Consider the following 18,480-nt stretch of genomic DNA (forward strand, 5'->3'; position numbering starts at 1 on the left):
GATCTCGCGGTCTGTGAGTTCGAGCCCCGCGTCGGGCTCTGGGCTGATGGCTCGGAGCCTGGAGCCTGTTTCCGATTCTGTGTCTCCCTCTCTCTCTGCCCCTCCCCCGTTCATGCTGTGTCTCTCTCTGTCCCAAAAATAAATAAATGTTGAAAAAAAATTAAAAAAAAATAAATAAATAAAAATAAATAAGCATTAAAAAAAAAAAAAAGCTCCATTCTCCTAATCTCCCATAATTTCAGGTTTCAATATAATGCCCTTGTTCACTGAAAGAGATTATTTTAGAATTCCCAGGGTCAAAGATTCAGTAAGGTCTTGCCTTGGTGCTCAGACCATTTGTTCAAGAGAAGAAGCTCCATTTTAATCGAATCACGGTGACTGCCTATTTCATTGAGCTTCCTTTTGTGGGTTGTGAAGACTTAGGGTACCCACAGTACCCCCACTAATCCTGTCTATGCAGTCTCTTGTGTCAACAACACGGGGGCACACTGAGAGGGTACAAAGTGGTAAATGGAGCTCTTTCAAAAAATGTTACCAACACAGCTAATTAAATAAACTGTGGTTTTGACCCAACAATATAAATAAGTGAAACGTGTATCCAGAGTATTTTAGTCACTCTGACTCATGGTGGAATCAGGCCATTTATGAATTACTGTTCCCAAGATCTGACACTCTTGTTGGAGAAGGCTGAAAAATTTTCCATGATGCCAAGACAAGTGATTCATAAGGTGGTATTTAATTTTTACATATAATTAACATTTTTATCCTGAACCCACTTTGATGAAATATTTGCACTTTATGTTGAATATAACTTTAATATCTTCTTTACTCAGTGGAATTGGCATTTTCACATGAATTAAAAGTGCCAAATTCCGAATAGCTCTCGCTGAATGTTGACATTGCAGATGTCATTTACAAGAGTGAAAGAAGCGGCCCAAAATAGCAAAGCATTTTCCCTTTTGTGCTATAAGATGTTTTAAAACTTTTCAAAAGAAAGAGAGTCCCAAGCGACAGAGAGTTGATCTTTCTGCCTTTGGTGTAAGAAGTGATTTTCTTTTTGGTGGTTTATGTCCTTCGGTGAATCTTTTATCTACGAAGCTCAGACCGCTCAATTTAGCTGGCTAGTCTGACCAGGTATCAGTGGACTGAGGCGTTTTGCTAGAACTCGGAACAGTTGACTTGGACCGGGTTGTGAAGGGCCTGCGTCCTGTTCTCTGAATCGGGAGCGATGGAAGAAAATGCCAGTGGCAGGATAGAGGGAGGTTAGAGGGAGACGGAGACCAGAATCCGTAGGTAACTGGTGCCGCCTCCTTCTGGTTGGATCTGTCACACGCACGTCTGGTTTTACACGTCTAAGGTGGAGCTCGACGACAGAAAGTGTCAAACATCGGCCTTTTCTCCTGGGTTTCGTCTTTAAGAAATGGAGAGCACATAACAAGGAGAAAGTAATGTCACTGAGGGGAGGACGTGGAATTTTCTCAGGGCTTCATTTCTGGGATTCTGATTTTCCAAACTATTCAGTTATTTGGCAGTGGACCTAACTATCCTAGCCAGTATTTCAAAATTTCCCTCCAGTTTACTGTTGCGATTGATTGAACGTGCAGTTTTGATCAGAAAGGTCATTCCATCCTTGGAAAGGCCTCTGAAAACTCATCGGCAGCTTCAGAGTGATTTGTTTTGTTTTTGTTTTGTTTTTTTCAAAATCAACCCAAGTGTGTCCCAGTGAAGGCAGATCGTTTCCACCCGTGTTAGGGAGTCAGGGGTCCCAGGGGGCGGGTGTGGTGTCTGTGCCGCAGAAAACACTGATGAAGCTGCCGCTGATTAGCTCCCTCGGTGATGATTTCATCTAAAAGGATAAGGATTGAGTAAATCAGCGAAGAGAGGTCTCCTGCCAGACCCTTCCAGACCGAGGGTGAGGTCCAGCTACAATACTTTGGCTGACCAAGTGCAAGGAATGGGGCAGGAATGGGACAGGTGGATCCGAGTCCTCCCGTAGGGAAGATTTTCTTTTCGCAATTACTGGATCGGACTTCACTCTGTTTGTTTGATAAACATTAGGTTTGTATGTTTTAGGAGACTTTATTGGAGATGCTTAATTGGCAGTGCGTGTTTAGCGTAAAGGAGAAGAGCACCGGAAAACAGCTCGCGTGGGCCCAGAACCTCAGCTGAGCCCCTTGGTGGACTGACTTTGCTTCTTAGCGGGCGGCAGAAGGCACAGCACGTGTGGTTCAAGTGAGCTGGCGCGACCCCAACCCGAACTCTGCTTCTTGGCTAGCTGTGGGGCCTGGACTTCAGCTCGGGCTGAAGGTTCAAGAACCCAAGAACGGTTCAAGGACCGTCCTCCGCAGATAACTATCGTAGGTCAGGGAGAATCGCGACTCTTAAAAGCGATAATGATTGCAAAGCGTTTAGAACAGCGCTCTCGCTGTCGGTAACCGTCATTGTCGCGGTCATTACTGTTCCTTGTATCTGCTAAGAATTCGGCTGCTGGGAACAGAAATGCCAACAATAGCACAAAGGAGAAGTTCTCTTATCGGGAGAGGTTTTCTTACCTTTCACAAGAAGTGAAGAGGCAGGGCCATGACAGGCTCTGGTTCAGCAGCTCAAGAATTCAGGCCTGAGATCACTGCGGTAATCTTGGCCCTTCCCTCGTGATTGCCTCTGAGGTCCAAGGGGGCCGCTCTGCCGTGGCCTCGTGTGCTCGGCCCCGGCAGAAAGAACTGAAGGCTAAAGGGCAAAAAGATACTACCAGCTGAGTGTGCCTGCTTTTAAGGAGCTTTCCTGGAAAAGCCCTACCCGACAACTTTCGCTTACGTGACACTGGTCTGAAATCAGTCACGGGCCTCCCCTCCACCCATGGGTAATGAAGGCTTTGCACTTGGCTTCTCCCAGCGAAATCAAAACTCTCTTAAAAGAACGGGCATGAAGAATGCACTGGCAATCTCTACCACATTATTTTCAGCGGCGTTATTTCTGTCATTATGGTTATTATCTTGAGACAACGCCATCTTTCTCGCCTGTAAAGTTTCCAAAGACAGAAGCCATACTTCTTGAATGTGTCTACGTTAATCTTTAAAACCGCACCAGAAGAGTCTGCAGGTAGTAGAGGCCATTATTTTAATTGGTTGAGTTCTGGTTTAGCCTTTGACATTACTGTTCCGAGTACTTTAAGAGAATATGAAACATAAATTATCTAGACTTTTAACGGGGCTAAGGCAAATTCAGAATAAGGCTGTAAACTAAAAACCAAGCTATTCTAAGTGAAATCTTTAAACTGATAAAGCTTTAGATAATTCACTGTTTTAAGTTATCTGCAAAACTCAAAGAACTCGAGTATTTATGGGCCAGGGATACTCTTGATTAAAAATAACTTAAGATGAAGTCTTGATAGAAACAGCATTGAAGCATGTCTCTGTCATACTTGTCTCTTTCTGGAAGCCCTATTCACTTGCCTTTTTTAATAGGAATATAGCCACTCACTCCTTTCCCTCCTGAGATCCTTTCCAGTTCTTTACTGCCCTGAATTGTTCACTGCAAACGAGCCTTTTGCCGGCGTAGGAACAGGGCCCTTTCCATTCTGTTCACGAATGTCAGCTTTTGTTACTGTTACCTCAGCATGACTGGCGGAGGCAATGATGGAGATTATGTGAGAAGCCTCTTTTTAGCCTGTCGTCAGCTTGGATAAAGAGCGGGTGATGAGGGTGTGAAGAAGAGACTGGAAAACACACGCTGCCGCACTGACTCTGCGAGCGTTTATGACCTCTACTGCATGTGCCCAGGTGGGGAGTGTAGGAAGAGGGAAGAGGGCTTCCCTCGCCCTGCCGGAGCTATGGGTGTAAAAGAAGGATATTTCAAGTGGTGAAGTCCTTTCTCTGCTTTTGAGTGGCAGGAAAGGAAGAAGGACTGGAACAAAAAGCTTGCTGGTCTTAGTGGCTGCATCGTCGGGCTTTATGAAAGCCAAGCCAGCACTTAGACTTGGTGTCATACGGTGGGAAGTAGGGAGCCGACTGAGGTTTTCCCTGGGGAGCAAGTGGTACTCGGGGACGCTGCGTGACAGTGGCGGTGGATGGAGCCCAGGACGGCTGGGAGCCTCCCTGTCTTGTAGCATTTGCTGGTGACTCGTCTCCCCCCACCCCCTCCTCCTCCTCCTCGTGTCTCCCCACCAGGACCACTGGCCACCTCGGCTCGGCCCATAGTCCCAACTCACTTTACCGGCAACTGTGCACCAGACTCTTCAAGTACATCATAAGAAGCTTAAAATTTCACACAAATGTATTGAGCCCAGGATAACTTTTTTGCTGGTAACAGTCAAGAATGGCCTATGGGGGGGCGCCTGAGTGGCTCGGTCAATTAAGTGTCCGACTTCAGCTCAGGTCGTGATCTCATGGTCCGTGAGTTCGAGCCCCGCGTCAGGCTCTGTGCTGACAGCTTGGAGCCTGGAGCCTGATTCGGTTTCTGTGTCTCCCTCTCTCTGTGCCCCTCCCCTGCTCATGCTCTGTCTCTCAAAAATGAATAAACATTTAAAAAAAAATTTTTTTTTTAAAAGAATGGCCTATGGAAAAATATGGCAATTGCCTTTCATAACATGTACTCTCAGAGGTGAAGACGATCTCTTGAACATCTCCAGCTTGCCCTTCAAAGATGTTTTCAAAATATAATCCCTGGACATTTCAAACTTTCAAATCTTTGGATATAAGGAAGTCACTTTTTCCTCACACCTTAAATGACCTCAACGTTTGCTCTCAACGTTCCTTTCCAGATTCAAGCGAAAAAGTCCACTCCTACTCCCCTTGTTGTCCAATAAATTCTGATTAGACATCCTGGCAGCTTGTATCTGATCTGAGAGGTTTTTTTGGTTACTTTTCTTATATGTCTTTATAAAAGCAAGGTCCCATCTTCTAAGTAATTTTAGTCGCTCTTTTCTAATTCCGTTATTTTCGTCTCGGAGCTTTTCTAACTGCAGTGTGCATGAAGTACGCGGTATAGCGTGTATGTATGTGTACTACATGGAGAACAAGAACTTCCCAGGAAACAAACACCCCGTGTCGTCGTCCTCGTCGCTTAAGGGCACCGTGATTCTTTGGGTTTCATTTCCAGTATCCTTTATGAGGTCAGCCTGCGGTGATGGTACCCTAGACAGCACCTGCCCCATAGGCCCAAGTCCTTGGGGAAACAACAGAACACATCCCGCCATCCCTTCCCGAGTCACTGTGGGTTGTTTATAGAACTCACTCTGGGAGCCTGCCTTGATTTCTTTCCTGTGAACACCCAGACGACCCTGTTCAAGTTCACTGCCTGCATTTTGCCCACACACCCCATTTCATTGTGTGAGGCCAATTACCCGTCTCCTTGGCATGCCGCTCCTGTCGGGGGCCCCCAGGGTACCGCGAATACCAGCAAAAGCCGAGGTAACTGATAGGTTGCATTCTTTCCTTCGGATCGCTTACGACAACATCCGATGGGCTTCGTTCCAGCCCTGATTTCTGGGGCGCCGACTCTCAGTGACTCTGTCTAGGGCAGTCGTCTGCAGCCCCAGTGAACATCAGAAGCATCTGTGGAGCCATTTGAAAATATGAATGTTCAGGACCTCCCCAAGACCAGATGAATCAGGTTCTCCTGGGGTAGGGCCCAAGCATGTATTTATCTTTTAAAGCTCCAAAGGGTGATTCTGATGTAGAGGCAGATTGAAAATCATTAATCTCAAGAATGCCTCGTCGTATTTACATTTTCTTTTCTCATGTAAAAAAAAAAAAAATTAGGATATGTTCTCTGTCCAAAAACCTTTCTTCTGTGGGGAATTGGTAGAAATGAATTTCTAATGTCAAGTGCCAAGTTCATCTGAGTGTTCTCCCCTGATATTCCAGCTGAGCTGCTCTCCCCACCCCCACCCCCACCCCCGGGGTGGGGGGGCCCTTAGCTTTTCTCTGACTTCTAGAAGAGCCCGGCCCGCGCCGCTCCGTGTAAATTAGTGATTTGCTCATTGGGCTGCATCCTTGTAAACCCACCTATAAACTTACGGATACATTCGTCCCAATGAGGCAGATTTTATTGTCCCTAATTTTAGATGACGAAACGGGCTCAGAGAGTGTAACATAGTTGCCTAAGAGCACGAGGACATGGTGGCTAGAACGAAACTCAGCTTTTCCAAAGCCTAGATTCAGCACCCTCACCCTTTACCCACATTCCCCAAATGTTAATGTTTTACTGTGTCACGATTTACCAGTTGTCCCCTCTTCTCACTCGCTCGCTCTCTCGCTTTGTGCACATGTGTGGGTATTAATATCATTATATATTTGACCGTAAGGTACATATATAATTCCCACGGAATTCCCATACCATTGCGTTTTATCTTCTGTCACCACAGAACAACCATCAGAAAACAGGAAATTCATATAGTACTGCTATCTCTGTCCAGACATTCAAATCTTACCAGTTTCACCCATAAATGTCTTTTGCAGCAAAATTTAAAAAAAGAAAATGCTTCTGGTCTGGACCCGGTTAAGGATTACATGTTGCATTTGGTTCTCGTGCGTCTCTACTGTCTCTGCAAACGTCTTCTATCTGCCTCTGTCATTCATGGCCTGATTAATTGTGAGGTTGTCCTCTGGAGGGCAGGAATGGCCCTAGCGGTTTTGTTTCTCGGAGTTTGCTGAAGTTGTTTAGAAACCCATGGCTTCATCGACGTACAGCGGGATGGACCACAGCATTGTGAGCATATTGGAGGGCCAGCAGTAAGGATATTTATTACATACTATTCACTACATGCCAGTACTGTTTTATTTTTTATTTTTATTTTTTTAACGTTTATTTATTTTTGAGACAGAGAGAGACAGAGCATGAACGGGGGAGGGTCACAGAGAGAGGGAGACACAGAATCTGAAACAGGCTCCAGGCTCTGAGCTGTCAGCACAGAGCCCGACGCGGGGCTCGAACCCACGAACCGTGAGATCACGACCTGAGCCGAAGTCGGACGCTTAACCGACCGAGCCACCCAGGCACCCCTGCCAGTACTGTTTTAAATGCTTTCCTTAACCCTATATAATAGGGATCATTGTACTGTGGATACGGGATCTGGGAAATAGAGGAGTAATGTGACTTCCTCAAGGTCATCCAGCCAGGAAATGGCAAGGCCCAGAGTCAGACCCCAATAAGCTGGCTCCCCCCTCGTGGGAGCACTTAACCAGCCCAGGCAGAGCCAGAGGCACTAGACAGAGTTCTGTGCCCTTGGACAAAAAGTGTCAGCTCTAAAAGCCTCCAGCTCATCAACTGGAAAAACAGGACTAATAATTTCTATTTTGAAAAATGAGTTGTAAGTATTGCACACGATAATCTGTTAAAGCACATGCAGCAAGGAGTCTGTTGGTAAAGGAGAGGTGATGGAAATATTGAACAGCTATCCGTAGCTCACACTGAGCTATGGTAACTCGCAGAGTGGACTTTTTTAATCATTGGGAGTAGGAGGGAGAGGGAAACGTAAGTGACAAACGTCTATTCATATTTTTAGAGTTTTTGAGGGCCGGGGAGGGACTAAGCTACAACCAAAACCACCGTCCGGGCAGAAGAGGCCAGATAATGAGTCATGTAACACAATTTTAGAGTGAACTTCTGGAAAGGACTGCTGCGTCTTTAATTATATTAGAAAAGAAGGTATATCTTTCCAGTAAAAAGTCCGTGCCACCTTATTCTGGGTTGAGGAAGAATTACCTTCCAGCTTCAAAAAGGGGGTCGTTGTCATTGGTGGATGGCAGTGAGAAAACAAGAGGGCTTGACGAGAGAGCTTGGAGCACACTGGTGTAGAGAATTACTGAAACGCATGGGCATTTTCATGTGAAATTGTCATTTTTCAGCATTATTTCCTGTAGCCGGTAAACAGATTTGCGGGGTGCATCCACCGCCCAAGCACCTCCTGGGCTCCGTGGCGGCCATAGCGGGGCAAGGATCGATTGCTCATCTCCTTTCTGTCAAGGCTGGCTGTGTCCCTCTGAGCCCTTCCGTCCGGAGAATCCCAGCCTTCCTTTAGCTCTTATCTCTTTCCTTCCCATGGCCTCCGTCCCGGCGCTGTACTGGGGAGCGGCAAATAGGTGGTGGCTTGGAGAGGAAAGACAGAGAGGGAGAGGGAGCCCAGCCCAGGTTCAGGCGGGACTGGAGTTTTGTGTGTGCGAGGCCGGCCTGTGGCCTCTGCTCTTCACCCCTGCCCCAAGGCTTCAGCAAGCCTCCCCGGCCTCTCTTCCTTTCCAGGCGAGCCTTCCGGCCCCGGCCTCCCCCCACCAGCAGCTCGCACCAAAGATCTGTGGGCCGCTTGTTTTCAAAGCAGCCCTTTCGACCACCTCTTGCACCCAGCCTATAGGCCAACCACACAAAAGTAGCCCTCCGTGTGCTACCCCAGAGGCCCGTGGATGTAAACAGAACTGGCCGAGAATGGAATGTAGGGCCCCTTGTCCCAAAACAAGAATTTCAAGAGGGAGAGCGGAAGGAACAGTAAACCAGGCCTGGCCCTCCCAGCTCGTGGCCCCTCCCGTCACACCATCCCTGGCAGGAAGGGGCCCAAGTGAGTGGAGAGTCGTTTTTCTGCCGAACTGGCTGGTGTATTTAAAGATCACTGTTGTATTACCGGAACACCAGCAAAATTGTACCGCAATCAAATTCAGATTGCCTAGATTTTATGTGAGAATCTGTCTAGAAAAACGGCACAGGGACAAGCATTCTCATTCGGTGCCTGAACTCCGTGACTCTGGGAGAGAGAAGTTCTGTATAGGTTGGAACACATATAGACTCTTGCTTAAAAGGAAGAAAGTAACTCCGCAGGCATCTTCAATGCCCAGCCAACCTTTAAGAACCACCGGAAAATAGGTGGCCACACTCTACCTCCAAAGTGCCCGAGTCACCTGTCCGTGGAAGAGCCCGGGCAGACTCCGCGACCGAGTCGGAGTTAATCACTGCAAAGAGATTCCATGCTCGCTGTGTTAGCAGTAGTCGCACGGCGCCTGTGGTGGACAGGACTGGAAGTCACTAGCTTTTGCTACACACTGTATGTAGTCAGGGCAGAAATGAGAAATTCCTTAGAAGCTCCTGCTGAGTCTACACTTGAAGCAGCTAGAGAAGACTTAAGAGTTATCCGTTGGAGAATTTTCCATAATGTGGATACAGTCGTGAGCAAATGCAGGTTCTGCTCCGTGGGAGACGAAGAGCCAAGAGGCTTAGAGTTGCAGGTGCGCGTTGAAATCGCGGTACCGCTGACTCCGCGAGCGCCCTGAAGCCGGGGGACCCGCGCCCCTGGACCCGGCTCTGTGCGGAGGTGGGGGGGGGGTGTTACTCAGCTCAGCAGCGTGGCCCGTGAGCACAGGCGGCTGCGTATTCCACTACAGCTCGCCGTTCCCCTCGTCTACATCCAAACTCAAGTCGAATGTTAACCCCCGTACGAAAGGTTTTGTGTCCCGCCGACAGCTAATTATTTCCATTTGCGCTGTTGCACACTGTAGGAATTTGATTTGACGACCCGGGTTTTCCTCCTTCCAGGATACGAGGTTTCTGAGGTCCAGGACGCACGCGTCACTGGGTTATTTATCCTAGGTGGGTGTGTTCGCTGTGTTAGTTGTGTGGACGATTGGCAGAAGGAGGGAAAGGAAATGAAGCGCAGATAAGAGAGTCGTTTAGGCCGGTTAAGGTATTTGGAAATGTGAAGGCAAAAAGTACAGAACAGGGACCTTGTCTGTGTGGATACTCCCCTCCCCGAGTTCACGGTCAACGCTGGGCACAGAGGAAGTGGCTCCGGAGAACTTTGTGAATGCAAGAAGAGAAGAGAGGCCAGCTCTAGTCAAAGGTGTCTCTGTGGCCACAGACCTCTCACGTCGTGTTCCCTTTTCTATGGTAGGACCCCGAAGTGCCTGTTAGCTTTCTATTGTTCCCTTGCTGCCCAGAGGCCCCAGTGCAGAATCACCAGAACCTGCCCCCAAGGCCTGATCCTCACCCACTGGTCACTTTAGAACCCTGGCTCCTCATCAGAGGAATGGATCGTCCCCCCATTTCTGCAGGACTCCTCCCTGCCTCTCCTATTATTTCCTGTAATAACCGCAAATCGCCGTAAGAAGCTATGGGCACTGAAGGGCCGCCCTTCACGGGAAGGAAATAGTGGATCCTGAAGCCCTTAAACCGGAGGACTGACCCAGTGACTCCCAGGCACTGTAGCTGGCTGAGTAACTGGGTTTCCAGTCACCCTGTGCGGCCCCCTTCCCGGTCTGCAAAGGGCCCGCGCTAGAGGAAGGTACGCGTTTCCCTGGAAAAGGCAGCCCTTGACAAACTGCCTGGAAAAGTCCTGATCTTATGAAAATCCAGTATCTTAAAGGCTTTGTGGCGAATCCAGCTGGAGATACTGGGTCACAGTTTTATTGCAGGATGGGCCTTTTCTTAGGGTGCGGCATTCATTTGTGGCTGATCAAATAGCCGGGTTCCGTCCTAAGAGTCAGCACCTCTTAATGAGATACTTAATTTCTCCGAGCAGACTGAATGCTGACGGTCTTTGAGAGGAACACGCAAAATTAAAACATGAGCCAAGGTATCTATCTGCCTTGGCCCAACCCTCTTCGTTTCACGTTGGGTAGGATAGGAACACTAATTGCAGGCAGGAATCCGGAGAGTAGCGGGCTCGCTCGCTCTCTTTCGACGGCTCTCCCGGTGCAGGGCCCACAGGATGGAGGATAACGCGCCCGTGTCGGGTCCGTGCTGGCTCCCTCTTTAAGAACTTAGAAAAGGGAGAGGCGCGTTCTCCCTGTTGAATTTGAAACCCAGATCACTTGACTTGATTCAAACTGCTCTCGAATGTTCCTTGGGTAGTTTCCCTCTGTATTCGTGAGGTCCTTAGTCCTGAAGTTTCAAAGTAACCTCACCTAGTTCTCCCCGGGCCAGGCACGCACCGATACAGAAGTGGCACTAATCCTTTAAGAAGCCAGGAACTGGGGCAATCGTTGGACTCTGCAAGGTTCTGATAACTGGATTTTCGTCTCTGATTACCGATAATGTTTTTAATTTGGGGTTGGAGCTGTTCCCTCTGGCAATAAGTGAAGCTTGGGCAGACAGGGCATGCTATTGTTCTAAAATAGAGTTCAGATTCAATTTTGCCCAAACAGGTACAGAACCGGGAAAACTTGGCTTCTGTTAATGCTGTACTTTGGGCCACATGTTCCTAAATTCTTGCTGGCTGTGTTTCACTTTTAGGAGTTTTACCCTATCAGAGCACCAGCTGAAGGTTTTTTGTTTTGTTGTGGTTTTTTTTTTTTTTTTTTTTTTTTACCATTTTTCTTTATATCCATTCAGTGTTTGACTTGAACAAATTTGTTTTACTGCCATAAATGGAAAACTAGTCTTACTTGTCCTTGTGTGAAAGTAACAAATACAATGAAAACAAAAGTTATTAAATTCTAGCTAGATAGTATTGCTTGGGACTGCTGGTTCCGAGCCCAAGGCCTTGTACCCCTTTCGTGGAAAGGCAGATTAACCTGGGCTGAACACATGATAGCACCAGACCAAAACCTGCCTTCGGGGAATAGGATACGATGGGTTGAAAGAAAACAAAAAAGCTCAAGGGAGAATCCTGTCTCCTCTGTGCAGTAGTCGTTCGAACGCTCTAGGTTCCAAGGGGTACTCGGCCTACCTCTGAGAAACGCTGCCTTTGAAAACCTCATTGCTTTATATTCGGTGCGAGGAATGAAGTAGCTGACCGGACTTGTGTGAAAACCCCTCTGTAGGATGTCAGAACGCCACAGAGGCAGAGGGCACCAACCCTGTACCCAAAAAGTGCCCTCTAGTAAGGGATGGAATAAACGGATGATCTGAGGAGAGACAGTTGATCAACATAGAGAACAATTCCGAAACATGCAATGTTTGATCCTAGAACGTGACCTACGGAGGAGAGAAGGCAGATCCGTGTGTTTGGTTCACTCGTGTATCTACCCTCCCCCACCCCCCCCCCCCCCGGCCCCGTCCGTCAGAAGAGTGCTTAGCACCGAGTAGTCAGTCAACAGGTATCTACAGAGCCAAAGAATACAAACCCGGGTCCAGAGTCTCATAGTGGGGATGGAACCCTAAGGTTCAGGGTGGGGATGGGATTGGTGCAGTCCGGAGAGGGGACGGGGACGCAAGACTCTGGCAGGATCCCGAAGTGATGGGCAGAGTGCGCACACACGGGCACGCACGCACACAAGGGCACCCGCGCGCTACCACGTGCCCGGCGGCTCAGGATAGCACGTGTGCGAGCAGTGGATCGGGTCTGAGGTTGTGACCTTAGAACAGCCTCAAAAACGCAGACCCCTGTCCCCCGTGTGTATGCGCCTTTCCCCAGACCTCACCCCACCCCCCTTCCTGTTTATAAACGTCTCGTGTACGACCGACGGGCTCCCTGGGAGAGGAGTTGTTCCAGTGAGATGAAGCCTCTCCTGTTCTAGGAGCGACCCCTTCTACTTCTAGGAGCGTGAGGGGGGCACATTCCGCGAAACCAGCTCTACGCGGGCACGCCGTTTACGGACGTTGCGGGATCGCCTCACTCGTGAACGAGGCTCCTGAAAACTGTGGCTGAGCTGTGGTGCCGGTTGCCACGGTGCCCTCTGCGGTTTTTGTTAAGAGGAATCCGTGCTCCTCTGGTATGAAGTTGCCATTAAACCGTTGGCTGGTCCAGAACCAGCAAGGCGCCGGGTCTTATTCTTAAAGGCCAACCAAGCAGATCGGCAGGGTGGCAGCCACGACCGCGAGGCAGCAAGGGGGCCGTGTGAGCCGTTACCGCTCTTTCTGAAGCACCCCTGCTGTCACGTAAGGGGCCGGGGCCTCTGGGTCTGTCGTGAGACGGGAGCGGGACCGAAGGGCACCCCCGCTCCACGCCAGAGGCATTTCTCAGGGCCGCCCGGGCTCGGCCAGAGGCTCCCATTCTCAGGAGTACGGTGCCATGGTTTCAGTTTGATTTCAGGGTGCGTATTGCCCGGGCCGGGTTAAGCGATCCTGAGCCTCCGGCTCAGTTCTACCTGGAGGCTGTTTTTCAGAAGGCTCACTTTTGCCTCCTTTCACGCCAAGGCGAATTTTTAAGTATGGCCGAATGAGAACACAGGCCAAACCACGGACCAGAAAGCGAGGCGTGAACCTTCATTTACTGAACCGCAAACCCAACCTCCGTTTTTCAACTGCACCGCAGACTCCCTTTTTTTTTAGGTTTATTTTTGAGACAGAGAGACAGAGCATGAACGGGGGAGGGGCAGAGAGAGAGGGAGACACAGAATCGGAAGCAGGCTCCAGGCTCTGAGCCATCAGCCCAGAGCCCGACGCAGGGCTCAAACTCAGGGACCGCGAGATCGTGACCTGAGCTGAAATCTGACGCTCAACCGACTGAGCCACCCAGGCGCCCCCAGACTCCCTTTTTTTAAACAGACGAACCTAGGGAGACACCGGCAGGAACCAAAAATTCGCGTCTCCTAAACCAGGCAAAGTTAACACCGCCAGATACCTCTGGGCGTCCAGCTCTGAACCAAGAGCTGGGGTCTCGGCCTCCGATGAGCCTGTCGCTCTGGCCTCCGGCCGGCCACGCGGGGGCCCAATTCCCATGCGAACTAACGAACGCGTTCATGTGTCTTTGTCTTTCAGGTTCAGTACTTCTTCAGGATCCTGGATAACTAGCAGGAGAGGAAGCAAAGAAGTCACAGGCTGGGGCAGTCAGACGAGACCGAATCAGGCACAGGAGGAACGTGTTCATTCTTTTATTGTCCATTGTTTTAACCTGACTGAATACAAGATCAACACTGTACTCCTGGCGATTATTACAGATGTCAGAACATGGATTTTGCACTGTAGACAACATTTAACACCGGTCTATGGGGTACTGCATTGCTTTTTATAAAGTCCAAAATAAAGATTTATTTTCAAACAAGTGACTTTGGTTTATTTCATACATTACACTTTTTCTTGCAGAAAAAAATAAAATTGTACAACTGCATAAATATAAAATTCTTCCACCATGAAAATGGTTAAAACATTCATAAAGACACAGCACCAGCGTGTGATGCCTCCAGAGAAAGGAAAAAAGGAAAGTAAGAGAAAATGTCCAAAGCGAATGAATGAGTCCTGTCACTTTGCCAAAGCGACAGGCGATCCAGGTCTCATACGCGGCTTCAGAACATCCTGGAGGACAAGGGGAGAACGGCAAGACGGCATTCGGTACAAAGCACGACACAACCCATCACCGTTTCGTGTTTTCTGTAGCGTCACTTAAAATTTCAAGGGCAGTTCCCCCACGACAGCCCCCCCCCCACCCCCAGCCCCAGGAAAACAGAAACAAAACACAAAGAAGGAAAAAGACCCGACACCACAGGGAGGGAGACTATGTATGGAGTGTGTTAAAAATGCTCACCGATGGGCCGTTGCCTCCGAAAGAGCCAAACCCAAAAGAACAAAGGAAAAAAAAAAAGTACCATGCCAGTTTTATTCCCGTTGAGTATTTACACCGTGGACGGCAAACCTCGCTCACAGAAAGTAGAAAACAGATACGAGAAAACATGGCTTGAAAAACGACCAGGTGCACCTATGGTACCATACACGAAATCAAACACACGAGGCGGCAATACTTAGGGGCCAGAAACACTGCTTACTACGGGTCAGTAATGGAATCATAATTTACAGTAAAAATGGGCACGTCCCAAGGCTCAATTTGTATTCTCCTTTTGTCATTTACAGTAGAATAAATATTTTGTTGCTATTGCTACACTTTAAATTTACATTCTAACCTATTAAATGCAGAAAGCTAGTGTAAAGCAGAGAGATTAAGTGTAGGTCCCATACGTATGACAGTTTATTCAAGACTAGTAGGTGTTTGTTTTTGTATCTTTAACTGTTTTAAATGGCTAGTGGGAAGGATCTGTGCTTGCGATCAGCTCTTAACTTCAATCTTTACATCAAAGCGTCCCTGGAAACGGTCCTTCTCGCTGTACCCGATGTTCTCACCGAACGCCTTGCACTCGATGCGGATCTCAGTGTCCATGGTCAGGTTGGTGAACTGCACGGCCAGCAGGGGCTGCAGGTACTTGGGCTGCAGCAGCTTGCCGTAGTAGGGGTAGTACTGCAGGGGGAAGCCGGCGTAGCCGCCCAGGCCGAAGTACTCCACGTTCCCAACTCTGTCCTTGTCTTCGTCTCGCTGCAAACCAGAGGGGCACAGGTCGTAACGGCTCGCGGCCGCGACGCGGGATCCCACGGAGCGGCGCGCAGGCCGCCGCCCCGGGGGCCGCCCGCCGTCCCGAAGCACCTGCTCCAGCCTCCCCGGGAGGCGGGGGAACCTCAGCCACCGAGGACACGCCCGCCTCGCGACCCGAGGGGAGGCCGCGCACGCGCACGGCCTGCTCCCCGGCAGCCGCGGGAGCGGTCGCAAAAGGAGCCTATTCTCGCGGCGCAAGGGAGGAAACCGCGGCAAAGGCCAACGAAGCAGGTCTCCAGAGCCCGCGCCCCGAGAAAAGGGACCTGCCACCGAGAGTGAGAAAGCCACCGGTGGTCGCCCAGTGGATGGCGCTTCAGGGGTCTCCTCCCAGAGGGGCTCGGTAACCGCCTCTCACTCTCTTGGCGTCCATCTGCTTTCTCAGTGTGGCCATAAAATGGGGCTGTTCCCAGACACCCCCCTTCCTCAGTCTGCCCTCTCTGTAAGCGATCTATCGGGCAGGAGCCCATTTTCAGGTCTAAAGGGAGCACGCGCTGTTACAGCTTTCCTTGTTTTTTCCAGAAAAGCCCAAAACACATTTTTTTAATGGGAAACCGTCTGAAACAAAACGAAACAAAAAGCCGGCCTCGAACGTGCCACACACCACGGGGGCCAGAGAGGCCCCGTGTGGGCTGGTTCACCTCTCGGTCCAGTAAACCAAGATTCCGGCTGATTCGACCCCGGTAATTCGGTTTCTTGTTCTCGTGGAGAAACCCACGTACGGTCTGAGTCTTGTTACCGCTTTCTCTCATTCTACCCCGCGCCGCTATGGCTCGATCGAGGCCCGTGCCCGGAAGCGACAGGCCTCGCTTCCCCCGTCCCAGTTGCACCTCTAACGGACGACGGTCCCACCCGGTCTCCCCTCCCACCCCCCCTTGGGTAACCAGGCGCCCCCTTACCTTGCCGGTGCACTGGACGGGCAGGACGTAGGGATTATACTTCATCACTGGGTACGCCTCCGACGACTCATTCTTGGGAGGCTAAAAATACAAACCCACATCGGTCAACGAGTCTGTGAATCGGTTCCCATGACTTCTGAAAAACCCAAGGGGGCCTGGAGCACAAACCGGCACCCACGGGGCACCCAGAGTCAACTCCGGTAACAAAACACAAAACACAAGTCCGTGCCCGCGTTCCGCGAGGCCACAGCGAGGCTGCGACGCGGCCCGGCGTCACGCGTAACTCCCAGCGTAACCCAGGGTGACAGGCGTTCCTCAAGGACGCTGGAAAATAAAGGCCAACCCGGCACTAATATTCCTCATTAAGAAGGTCATAATAATTGGACGGGAAGGTTGGTTGACATTTGTTTTGATGAAACTTGGGCTTTCCTCCTACCCCGTGAATAAATCACGCCACCCGGTTCTCTCAAGCAGGTGTTTTGTTTTTTTTTGGTGTTTGTTTTTCCCTTTGACTCTCCGGGAGACGCGCTGCCATTTAAGGAGCATTTCCAACTCTTTCTGTCAAGTCCTATATGAAAACCGGTAAAGGCAGCTGGGCCCCGCGTGAAGGGGTCTGGTGAAGGCGCGAACCCCCTGAAGGGGCCCAGAGTACACTCTGAACATCCCTGCCGCGAGGAACCGTCTAGAGCGCTCCCTCCTACAGCCCCGGCCCCAAGCCACCTCAGGAGAGGTGTGATGAGCATCGTTCCCCGAAGACAGCCACCGGCTTCCTCGACCAGGTCAGGACAGGAGTCTCGACAGGAGATGTAACACATACACAGCCTAACCAAAGATAAAAGGGGCAATTCTGCGAATCACTAGAGAACTACAGTTTTTGATGCTCTTTGTTGTAGAACACAAGAAACCGACCATCTAGATCGGACTCCCTCGGACCTTTCGGCCAGCAACACCACGACCGTTGAAGACACGAAGAGAAAACGTTCGTTGATAAAGAAGTTGCCGGAACGTATCCCTCTGAGGGCGAGGCAACAGGCACCTCGAGGACACCCTGGGGTACCGCACCCTCTGACAAGAAGAATTCCTAACGACAAAATGGGGTGATGAATTAGAGGGTGGCAGCGGGTGGAGACCAGAGACAAACAGGACTGGACAGAAAGAGGCGCCTTCCCCTCGGGCCACCGCACCAATCCCGTTCGTGGCGGAACAGCCGGTTGGGCTAGGCGAAGAGCTCCCTGGCAGATGCACCCCAGCCGGAAGTGTGACGGGACGCTTCTCACCATCTCTCCTCCATCACATCCTAACTCCAGTACAAAGAAGACGGAAGTTCTGTCGGGAGCGAGGTGCGCCAGCTTCCGTGGCGGCAGGGCCGTCGCGTCGGCCAGCCGGGCAACCGTCCATCCCACACACCCTCCGGAGGCGGTAAAGGAGTTTGAGGTGCCCCACTCGGTTCAGTTAGAACTTCTCATCTCGGCCTTGGTTTTCTTTTTGTAAATACGACTCGGGAGCAGCAAGCATCGTGGCCACAAAGTAATGGCATAGAGCAGAAAGCGAACGAATGAGAGAGCCAGGGTCCGGAAATGAAATTAGGTTTGCTCATGTCACTCAGCACCCCGCAGTCAATTCCTATCAGAATTAAAAACTCGGGGTGCCTGGGGGTGCTCAGTTAAGCACCCAACTCCTGGTCTCGGCTCAGGTCACGATCTCACGGTTTGGGAGTTTGAGCCCCACATCGGGCTCCAGGCTGCCAGCGTGGAGCCTGCTTGGGATTCTCTCTCTCCCTCACTCTCTGCCCCTCCGCCCGCTCGCGTTCTGTCTCAAAAATAAGTAAACTTAAAACCAAATTTTTTAAAAATATTAACAATTGAGAACCCTGCATGGAAGGGCAGTGCCCCCCCCCCCCGCGAGGGTGGATGCGGGAGAGCTGTGGGAAGCAGCCTCACCGAAGGGAAAGCGCAGCTCTATTTCCCCTGACCTGAAGGACAGAGTGAAATAACCAGTTTTAGAAGAGCAGAGATAACACCAATACACTTTCCCTTCTTTTAAAGAGTCAACTATCGCCCCACCTAACGGCGAACAATGGCAAGGTGCCATTTTTCAGTGGCCTCAAGTCCCGTTTACCCACTCGAAGCTGCAACAGTATCCAAGGCCAACACCACGGTTATCAGAGTTCAGCCTGAATGGTGTCCAGCTTCTGGTTTTGCAGGGAAATCTCATTCAGTACCCACCCCCCCAAAAAAAAGAAATAAAAAGGAAGGAAGGAAGGAAGGAAGGAAGAGAAAGAAAGAGAGAGAGAAAGAGAGAGAGAAAGAAAGAAAAGAGAAAAGAAAAGAAAAGAAAAGAAAAGAAAAGAAAAGAAAAGAAAAG

At 49.9% G+C, this 18,480-nt stretch overlaps 2 protein-coding genes and 1 long non-coding RNA gene across 4 annotated transcripts in view; 1 reads left to right on the forward strand and 2 right to left on the reverse strand.

The window, feature by feature from the left end:
* Positions 1 to 13,959, forward strand: part of NME7 (NME/NM23 family member 7) — a 262,404-nt gene extending 248,445 nt beyond the window's left edge. Inside the window, exon 12 of one of the 2 annotated variants that reach the window (XM_040451736.1) lies at positions 13,621 to 13,959. In XM_040451736.1, the coding sequence (XP_040307670.1) occupies positions 13,621 to 13,653 (33 nt within the window). In that variant the 3' untranslated portion in view covers positions 13,654 to 13,959. The remainder of the gene's footprint in view (positions 1 to 13,620) is intronic. The other variant, XM_040451738.1, reaches the window with a different exon arrangement.
* LOC121015056 (uncharacterized) lies at positions 716 to 5,541 on the reverse strand. The gene is made up of 3 exons (XR_005783583.1): positions 5,342 to 5,541; positions 2,553 to 2,727; positions 716 to 1,411 (listed from the first exon to the last, which is right to left on the reverse strand). It is a non-coding gene; the product is annotated as an uncharacterized LOC121015056 (long non-coding RNA).
* The window catches only part of ATP1B1 (ATPase Na+/K+ transporting subunit beta 1), a 23,642-nt gene continuing 18,880 nt past the window's right edge, over positions 13,719 to 18,480 (reverse strand). Inside the window, exons 5-6 of the mRNA XM_040451739.1 lie at positions 16,117 to 16,197; positions 13,719 to 15,163 (exon numbers count right to left, since the gene is read on the reverse strand). Coding sequence (XP_040307673.1) covers positions 14,900 to 15,163; positions 16,117 to 16,197 — 345 coding nt within the window. The 3' untranslated portion in view covers positions 13,719 to 14,899. The remainder of the gene's footprint in view (positions 15,164 to 16,116; positions 16,198 to 18,480) is intronic.

The sequence above is a fragment of the Herpailurus yagouaroundi genome, unplaced genomic scaffold (genome assembly GCF_014898765.1).
Source record: "Herpailurus yagouaroundi ecotype Mexico unplaced genomic scaffold, PumYag 205, whole genome shotgun sequence".
Classification (NCBI taxonomy): Eukaryota; Metazoa; Chordata; class Mammalia; order Carnivora; family Felidae; genus Herpailurus; species Herpailurus yagouaroundi.